The 10186-nt window shown below is 42.0% G+C and overlaps 1 protein-coding gene across 2 annotated transcripts in view; it reads right to left on the reverse strand.

Annotated features, from left to right (window-relative positions):
- Positions 1 to 1185: 1185 nt before the first annotated feature.
- The window catches only part of PYM1 (PYM1 exon junction complex associated factor), a 22808-nt gene continuing 13807 nt past the window's right edge, over positions 1186 to 10186 (reverse strand). For both annotated transcript variants that reach the window (XM_019669080.1, XM_019669079.1), the window contains 2 exons: positions 2491 to 2584; positions 1186 to 2114 (listed from right to left, as the gene is read on the reverse strand). In XM_019669080.1, coding sequence (XP_019524625.1) covers positions 1631 to 2114; positions 2491 to 2584 — 578 coding nt within the window. In that variant the 3' untranslated portion in view covers positions 1186 to 1630. The remainder of the gene's footprint in view (positions 2115 to 2490; positions 2585 to 10186) is intronic.

Raw genomic sequence — 10186 nt, forward strand, 5'->3', positions numbered from 1 at the left:
GAGTGGCTCAGTTGGTTAAGAGCTCGCTCAAGAGTTTGAGCTCTGAGCAATGGCTGTTTGATTCCCGGCCCGAGCTGAGCAGCCGCTGAGCTGCCAACAGGTGGCAGGATGGCTCAGCTTAAAAAAAAAAATAGTTCAGTAAAATAGCTCAATGTAGTTGGAGCAGAGTTTGACCAGAGTTGAGGGATGGCAAAAAATGAGGCCAGATTGTGTGGGACACTTTGAATCAGGCTAAGAACTTTGAACCCCTGAGATAGTTCATTACAGCTGACTTCCCTCTCCATTGATTTCTACACTAGAGGATGGCTAGAGGGTGTGGAAATCAGATATGCAAAAATTAAGTGACAGCTTTTGGGCTGTAAATTCCTCTCCCTGTATCATTAGTTTGACCCACAATGCCATCTTGGGGTGGCATCTGATAAGGTAAAACTTCAGATGAGCTGCCTCAGTGAAGCTGTGAAGTAGGTCTATTATCTTCAGAAAGAAGCAGTAAAGGCAGTCAGTACAAAGGCCCTAGTGCTATGCCGCATGATGATGCCACATGAAAACACATCAAATGAAATTTGTTCTAAGTTTCATTTTATTGTAACACTAATTTCTGTTCTCTGAAGTCTGAGCAAACATACAGAAATCAGTGTTGCTAATTTGGTCATACACTCATAACTTTTAAAAACTAAAAGAGGGCCGGCTGAGTGGCGCATTGGTTAAGAGCTGTCTTGGGACGCCAGCTCTGAGCAGCAGGGCTGCAGTTCAGATCCCACATGGGGGCCAGTGACACTGCCCTCTACAGCTAAGATGGTGAACAGCAGCTCAACCTGGAGCTGGGCTGCAGCCCCTGCTGCAGTGGGCTGCCATAAGCTACCGTGTGGCTGGCAGCCAGAGTGAGCTGCCAAGGGCCGCCGTGAGCGGCCGTCCAGGGACCGGCGACCCATTTGCCTCACCTGGGAAGAGCGCAATGATAATACCAACATGGGCCAGTGAAGCGATGTCCTCCACAGCTAGACTGAAGAACAAAATGACAGCAACTTGTCTGTTCCCCTTCCCCCGATTCCCCAGCGCTGTTCCCCTCCCCCAACTCCCCAATAAAATCTTTAAAAAATTAAAAGAAATATTACTCCCAAAACTTTCTGAGCCAAACTTGAGACAAAACACCTACTAGAAGCTGAAAAGAAAGAGGCAAAGCTAGACAATTTGTCTACTTGTTTATTCTGTTCTTAAAAAAAAAGGTCAAGGGTGGGGGAAGGGAATATTCATAAACACTGAACAGGAACCAAGACTCCAAGACTTGGGCGTAGTCCCCCTACCCTCAATATCAGTTCTCCAAGAGATTCCCACCCGCCCAATTTTTTTTTAACAAGACACCCAAATCAGCAGCAAAGGAATCTAGGGTAGTTACTGATGTTTTTGAACACTGGGAATGGGAGAGAGAAAAGTCCAAAAAATAGGAGTTGGGACAAAAAGGGAAGGAATGAGGGAGAGGCTAGGTTCTGGAGGGCAGAGTTGGGCCTTGAGAGGTGGATGCAAGCCAGTATGGGGGGGTATCCCTCCTGACTACTGCTGCCCACATTCCCCACGACCCCAGAGAGCCCCATGGTTTGTTCTGCAGTTCATCCCCTATGCCCCACAGGCCTCACAGGCCTAGCTCCAAGTCCTCTAGCTCCTCCTGCAGTGCCCTCCTCCTTGCTAGCTTCTCCAGCTGCTCTTTGCTGGGCTGGCTGATTTCCCCAGCCTGGATCCGCTGCTGCAGCTCTTCCACCTGCCGAAGCTTCTTCTTTAGGTTCTTTATCTTCTTGGCCTTCTCGGTGGTGGCAGCTGAGTCAGGCTGGTCAGAGGCAGCTGTAGGGGCTGCCCGGGAGGCCTGTGGGGCACTAGGGAGTTGGGCTGTCTCTCCCAGGGACACCTTATCGAGAGTCCGGCTCAAGGCCTCTGCCTCCCCTTTCTCTTGTTGCTGCCGCCTTTTCTCCTTCCGCTTCAGGTTGCGTTTGGCTGTCTTGGAGAGGCCTGGTTCACCACCTTCAGGCCTTGTTGGGGTGACAGGAGCAGTGGCCTCAGGGCTCAGCCCTGGGGGCAGTTCTGGTTTACTCTTGAAAAACTTCACATACTTGTTCTCATACCTGCAGGGAGATGTCAATAATTTCAAAGAATCACTGCCTTTTCGAGCCCTTTTCTTAACCTTGCGATTCAGTCAACCCTTTTCACTTCTCTTGCTTCCTTCCTCCCCGTTGGTCCCTCCCCATCTTTTCTCTGCTTTGCAGATTGTAGGAGTGTCCCTGGGTCTCAAAGCTCTGGATGCTATTTGGCCATAGTCACGTCTAACCCTCACTCATCCCTGAGTCCCAACCCCCTCCTCTCCTTTCTCAGATAGTTGTCCCCTCCTTCCATTTCTGGAATTCGGAGATCAGGAGATTCTTCTCTGAACTCATAGGCATACATGTTCTTTCTTTCTGTAGGGACCCTACTTAATACCCCCTCCTCAGCCTAACCACGCACACTGGGACCTCCTCCTGGGGTACATAGCCTTCTTTCACCCTCCGCTGTTTGCGCCAGGTCCCGTCAGGTCGCTGTGTTGAGGCGATGTACTTGCCTAAAATGAGAGAATTAAGTTGGAGTTACTCTAATGATCAAATAGTTGCCAAGATGAAAGAATGCATGAATGCACACAGTTACCCTCAGCACCCATCTGGCCACAAAATACAGCCTTTAAGGTATTCTTTTCTCATATCAACCCTCTATCCCTCTCTCATTACTGACCGAGTGCCTGTACACTGCCCTCAGGGAGTTTCTATTTTTATAATCTACTTGGCAAGACAAGACACAGAGGAAGAGTTTTTAAAAGACAATAGCATGGGGACATCAAAAGACAGTAAATGAATAAGAGGCTTTAAAAGGGAACAAAAACAAGATGACCAGAGAAGATGTTGTAAGGGAAAGTTTTAATAAGATGGATCATAAAAAATAGGTCAACTTTTAGGAATCCATACTACAGCTATAAAAGCATTGGTACACAAGAACATATATTTGTTGGGCCAGCCGAGTGGCACGTTGGTTAGGAGTTGGCTTGGGATGCCAGCTCTGAGCAGCAGGGCCTCAGTTCGGATCCCACATGCGGGCCAGTGCCACTGCCCTCTACAGCTAAGATGGTGAAAACAGCTAGACCTGGAGCTGGGCTGCCATGAGTCCCGGCAATGGTGTAGGCTGCAGTGGGCTGCTGTAAGCTACCGTGAGTGGCAGGCAGCCAGCGTGAGCGGCAGGCAGCCGGCATGAGCTGCCAAGAGCCACCGCGAGCGGCCGTCCAGTGGCAGGCGGCCGATCTGCCTCACCAGGGAAGAGCACAATGATAATACCAACATGGGCCAGTGAAGCGATGTCCTCAACTGGACTGAAGAACAAAAAGGACAGCAACTTGTCTGTCCCCTCCCACAATTAAATCTTAAAAAAAAATTTGTTGCTGCATTATGTAAATTAGCAAAATGATGAAAGCGACTTGAACAGCCCTCAATATATGATTCAATAGATGTGTATCAATCACATGATGGAACACCATGCTGTTACGGAAAGAATTTTAGATATAAATGCATTGACCTTGAATGGTGTTTGTGACATACTAAGTGAAAAAGTTGCAGGGTAATGAGTAGTGATCTTCAAACACTTTTATTTCAGGATTCCCCCCTTATACTCTTATTTTGCCATGTTCACATTTAACTATGCATTATAAAAAGTCATATTTGTTAATCTCATCAGAAAAGTCTTTATTGGGAAGCTGTCAAGCTCCCAGTGGCAGATACAAGTTTTCCAAAATTCTAATGTTCACTTGAAGGCTTGAATTTTATCATTGGCTACAAACACTGTCAAGTTGTTTTCCCTGAAATAACAGGCTCACTTCCTTCATTTTCAGGAAAATGCCTATCAGATACCCAGGTCTGAATTATCAGTTTGTCAGAGGTTCTTTCAAATAAAGCTGGTGTTCTATGAAAAGGATGTTTATTTAGCTTGCAACTCGGACAATTACGTCAGTGCTTTTCCTTGAGACACCGTCTTCAGTGTGCAACAGAGTATTTCATGCTTCTCATTTAGTCCAGAGAACATTAAAAAGATGTGTAACTTCCAGATGTAGGATGAACAAGTTCCAGGTATCTAAGGTACAGCATGGTGATGATAGTTAACAAAATTGTATTGTATACTTGAAATTTGCTATGAGAAGTAGAGGTTTAATGTTCTCACCATAAGAAAATGGTAACCATGTGAGGTGAAGGATGTGTTAACCAACTTTATTGTGGTCAATGTTTCACTGTGTGTGTGTGTGTGTGTGTGTTTGTATATTATATATACATGTATATTTGTATACATATATATGCATATACTCATATATACACATATATGTATCAAATCACATTGTATACCTTAAACTTACACAACGTTATATGTCAATTATACCTCAATAAAACTAGGAAAAAAAAAAAACGTGTATTCAAGGGCCAGGGTTTAATAAAATTAACAATTTTTATTACATCATCAAGAATATTAAGTGAAACTGGAATTATTTACTGTAAGCATGTGGCAGTGAAGACTACAATGCCTAGTACAGCTGGTGCCACCACCTTGATGAGCGCTAAGGGAACAGAAGTTTTACCCACCTCTGCTTTTCCATATCAGTGCGAACATCAACCCAGCAAAAAGGCAAATAACATTTTATATATTATAAAAATAGTTATGCTTGCAGACCTTCTAAAAAGGCCTTTAGGGAACTCCCAAGGATCCTGGACAACATTTTGAAGACACTGGTGTAAAGTATGCTCCCATTCTTGTTGGGGCAAGGAGCAGCTCTTAAAAGGTCCACAGAGGGCTGGCCAAGTGGCACGCTTGGTTAAGAGTTGACTTGGGACGCCAGCTCTGAGCAGCAGAGCCCTGGTTCAGATCCCACATGAGGGCCAGTGATGCTAAGCCCTCTACAACTAAGATGGTGAACAACAGCTCAACCTGGAGCTGGGCTGCTGTGAGTCACCAGCAACGGCGCAAGCTGCAGTGGGGCTGGCCAGCAGCAGGTGTGAGCTTTTGTGAGCTGCTGTCCAATGGCCAGAGACCGACTGCCTCGGCCGGGAAGAGCGCAATGGTCACAAAACCAACATGGGCCAGTGAAGCGACATCCTCCAGAACTAGACTGAAGAACAGGGGGACAGCAACTTGTCTGTTCCCCTTCCCCGATTCCCCAATAAAATCTTAAAAATAAATAAATAAATGAAATAAATAAAAGGTCCACAGAGTCAGTGTTAGGGGAAAGGAGAAAGGTGTGGAAGGCCATACCAAGATTTTAACACTGGTTACCTTAAGAGGGATAACTTGGAAGAGGTGGTAGAAATCATTAACAATTTATATATCCATCTATATCTATATATAGATCTTGTATTATTAATTTTTAAGTATATGGGCCTCCCACATGGATTAGGAAGTTACATGAGTTGCTTTTTTTGTTCAAAATGAAAATATAATTAAAACTAATAAAAAGGGGGTTAAATAAAGTGGGTACCATTTGAGAGCTAGAGGGCGTGGGAGAAAGAACAAACATGAGCAAAGAAAGGCATGAATGTAGGAATGGACATGGGGTATTTAAAGAACAGAAAGTGGAGGAGTCCAGGCGAATCAGACACTTCGTGTTAAACAGGAAGCCAGGTTGGAAATAAAAAATGAGGCCAGATCTTAGAAAGCCTTCAAAACAAGGTCAAGGAATTCGAAGTTTATCTGGTGAATAAAAGAGAATGAAGAGGACCGGCCGAGTGGCACGTTGGTTAAGAGTTGGCTTGGGATGGCAGCTCTGAGCAGCAGGGCCCCAGTTTGGACCCCACATGTGGGCCAGTGACGCTGCGCCCTCTACAGCTAAGATGGTGAACAACAGCTCAACCTGGAGCTGGACTGCAGTGAGTAGCAGGCGAAGTCATAGGCTGCAGTGGGGCTGGCCGGCAGCTGGCGTGAGCGGCCGTCCAATGGCCGGCAAGCGACTGCCTCACCCAGGAAGAGCACAATGATAATACCAACATGGGGCCAGTGAAGCGACATCCTCCACTAGACTGAAGAACAAAAAGAACAGCAACTTGTCTGTTCGCCTTCCCCAATTCCCCAACACTGTTCCCCTCCCCCAATTCCCCAATAAAATCTTTAAATAAAAAAATGTTAAAAAAAAAAGAGAATGAAGGTATTGTTTGTTCAGCTGTGATGTTTAGAGACAAGGGGCTTCAGGGAGGGAGGGCTGAGACTAGAGCTGGGCTTTGAAGACACAAACTAAAATAAACGAGAAAAGGGAAGCAGAATGGATTCTAAACAGAAGCTCATTCTAAAACAAAATCTCAGACATAGGAATGTAGGTGGCATGTTTAGGAGACTGTGAATAGACCAGTCTGGCTGAGTCAGAGGGCTGGTGTAAAGTAAATGAGGGGAGGGTGTTCATATCTTGAAATGTCAGTTATCTGGCACATGGTGTGCATTCAATAAATGTCTGTCAAACGAATGAATCTTTTCTCCAAAGCAGTGCTTTAGGGCATTTAATCTGGCATGAAGAGAAGGAAAATTGGAAAGAGAAAACACTGGAGACTAGGGATATCAGTTAGGAAAAAAAGACTGCAATAATCCTGGCATGAGGAACAAAATTGGCTGTAACAGTGAGAATGGAAAGGAAGAGACTGGTGCCAGGTACACTGTCAAAGAATCAACAACATTTGGTAATTCACTGATTGGGGGAGGGGTAAAGGTTAGAGTGTTAAAGTCAAAGATAATTCAAAATACTTTGTTATCCCAATCTTGAGAATTTAGCATAAAGAAATTGTTCCGACAGGAAAAAACCAAAAACAGAAAAAAAGAAGGGAGAGAATCACATGAAAATTATAGCATTATCTATCAATAGCTAAAAATTAAACACAAACTTCACATCCAGTTACACAGGAATGCTTTATAATACATCCGTTATAAAATGATAAAAAATTTTAAAATAATGTAATGTGGTGATACAATGTAAGACACAAAATTTTATGTATATACCATGATTTCAATTATATATGTTATACATATTTGTAAGTTGAGAAAACAATGTGCAACATGAAAAGTTATGTTGGGGTGATATTAAATACTTTTTAAAAATTCTCATTACTGTTGTAATATTGTGGGTTTTAAAAAGATCTCATTTTAGGTTTTAAATGTAAATGTAAATGGCTTGGGGAAGGGGTACACAAAAGAGTAAAATGACTTTTGACCAGGTGTATTAAAAGGCTTTTATGGAAGACACAGCATCTGTTGTGATCTTTGGAAGATGAGCAGGATTCAGACAGGTGGAGGCATGGGTCGTGGTTATGAGGAAAGAGGAGAAAGAGAAATCTTTCAGATATATGGGACAACAAAAGCAAAGGGACAAATTGGAGTAGTCAGGCCCCTAAAGTTCTTCCTGAGTTCCTGTTGCCCTCAGACTACATACATGGAAAATGGAATCACTCACAAAAGGCCGTCTTCACCCAGCTCTTGCTAGTTTCCAGCCTCTTACCAGCTTAGTCCCTCACTCTCTCTGCTCCAGCCTCTGAAATATTCACAAATCTCACCCGAAGGTGTCTCTATTCTCTATGCCTTTTTGCTTTTGTTTCCTTTGGCCTGGAAAAGACTTTCCTTGATTCATGTTAATTCCTATTGATCTTTAAAGGTCAAGTTCAAGTATAAACTACTCAGTGAAATCCTCCCTGGCATACCCACCCCATCCTAGGTTAGAAGTTGCCCTTTGTGCACCCACAGCACCTGTTTTGGCTTTTATCATGCTCTAATGTTTAACATACTTACTTGCCTGAGAGCAGAGACCTTGTCTTTGATATTTGAAGCAAAGGGCTTGGCCCCACAGAAGACTGTAATTAATTCAAATTAATGAATAAATAAACATAAGCAAGAATCCAGAATATTTTGGGCAAAAAGCATATGTAATGGAAAAAGAAACGAGGTAAATTAGTCAGATGAAAGGTATCCAACCTCCTCTTCAGCTTGGACTCCAGCTTCAGACTGTGGGAGAACACGGAAGGCCAATAAGGGAGTACAGATGATCTTCCTCAAAGCAATGCTTTAAGATTAACCTGAAAATGTGTAACATAAACTCAAAGTAGAAAAAAATGAAAGCAACAGCCACAATGTGAGAAGACTTGCTTTTTAGATGCTCTGTATGGGTAATGAAAGAAAAATTCATCAGAAAGAGTAAGTCAATAGGATCTGAAAAGTGCCAAGATTTGAATTAGAGAGGAAATAATAGAAACAGTGCTACAGTGGATTTAATCTGGTGCTTTTCACATGTATTCTCTCTTATTTTTCACAATATATCTATGGGTAGGTAGGGCATATGGTGTAACATTTATTCACACATGGATTTTAAACGTTTATTTAGCACTTGGCTGTAACAGGACCTAGGGATACAATGAATAAAGCAAGCAAGGGTCTAGCCTTCTTGTAGCATGTACTTTGGTAAGGAAGAAAGGTAATAAATAAGAACACAAATAAAAAAACTAATTTACAATATCACTTTTTAATGTGGAAAATTTGGAGAATAAATACCACTGATATAAATTAAAGAAAGTCCAAAGGAGAAGACAACTTTGTGAAAATAACTGATTTAGTTCTAGACAGGCAGTGTTTTACATGGAATTAAGGAGAAAGGGACAATGTTGAGAAACATGTATTTGAGTAAACTGCAGAGATTATAGTCAAAGCCTTAAGACTAGTAAAGATAGAATGTGAAAAAAGATAAGGCAGAAGCTTCTTGAATGACCATCCTAACTAAAAACCCTCAGAGATACAAATAGCACATTATCACAAAGGAGCACCTATTTTACATTATCTTGGTTCCATTCTCTGGCCTTGATGGTATCAAAAGGTGAAGTCAAAAAGTAGGAAGAGGTCTGGTGATTCCTACCCTAGAAATAAAAACCAAGGGCAGAATATCAGTATTTTCAGGTAACATCTTTGAAAGAGTTAGAATCTACAGATTAGAGACTGCTACTATCACAATTTTGAAAGCTGTGTTATTTCCCCATATCTGCTGTTTTGTAATCTTCAATCTGTTTCCTTAAACTAAAAGGGCCTTGTTTTCAGGGATGGCAGGAAGACAGTGAACAGACAACACAGCAAGGCTTCAGAGAACTCCAAGGGGTTAGGTGGAAATGACTGTTAAAGTTGTGTTGAATCCCTGGGACCTACTTCAAGTAAGAAAGGAGATCTGGGTCACAGATCTGAGCTTCAGGATGATCTCAAGGCCAAAAATGATAAGATCTAGATGTGGTTTCTAATAGAGAAAGTATAAAAAGATCCAGTTTGGAGAAATGACCTAGAAAAATGGTCATGATCATTTTCCTCAGGGAAGAAAAGATGTCAGCAACAAAAGAAAATGATTATAGGAAAGAAGAACCAGGACAGCACTATGCCATGGAGACCAAAAGAGTTTTAAGTAAAGGCAGGTGATTAATAAGTAGTATTAAATACTGCAGAGAGATTAAGGAAAAGGAGAAGATTTTGGCAATTTGGAAATCTCTAGTTATCTCCAAGAAGACTGCCTCAGAAAAGTAGAGTGATTAGAAGCCACCCTACAAATTAAATGCAATAAACTATTCAAAGCTTCCTATGAGAAAAGTACTATACAAAGTGCTACAGAGATTATCAAGATAAATAAAATGGTCCTTACTTTTAAGGAATTTACAGTCTAAGTAAGGAGGGTGGGCAAGTTAGGCAAATAAAGGATAAGACACAAAAACATAAATGTCTTAAGTAGCAGAGGAGACACTGATACACAATGATAAGAGATTTCAAGAGAATAAATGATCACACCCTGTTTGATGAGGGAAGGTGACAGGATATCATTAAAATCTTGACCTTAAAGACTAGGTAGTAGTAGTAGTAATAATGACAACAAATGAGTGGCTGATATTTGTGCAGGCAGAGAAAAGAAGGGAAAGGGCATTCTAAGAGGAATAACAACAAACAAAACCATAGCACTGGAAAACTCACAGTATGTTAATAAGCACTATTAGGAAACAGCATTTATTGTAAGTAGCTACATTAATAAGTAGGTACAAGAACTTTACATACATTATCTTATTGAATCTAGACAATGGGTAGATATTATCATCTATAGCCGAGGAAACAGTCTTCAAGAGGTTAAAGGTGTCAACTATAATTTTAT

This window comes from Hipposideros armiger, unplaced genomic scaffold (assembly GCF_001890085.2).
Source record: "Hipposideros armiger isolate ML-2016 unplaced genomic scaffold, ASM189008v1 scaffold_548, whole genome shotgun sequence".
Lineage (NCBI taxonomy): Eukaryota > Metazoa > Chordata > Mammalia > Chiroptera > Hipposideridae > Hipposideros > Hipposideros armiger.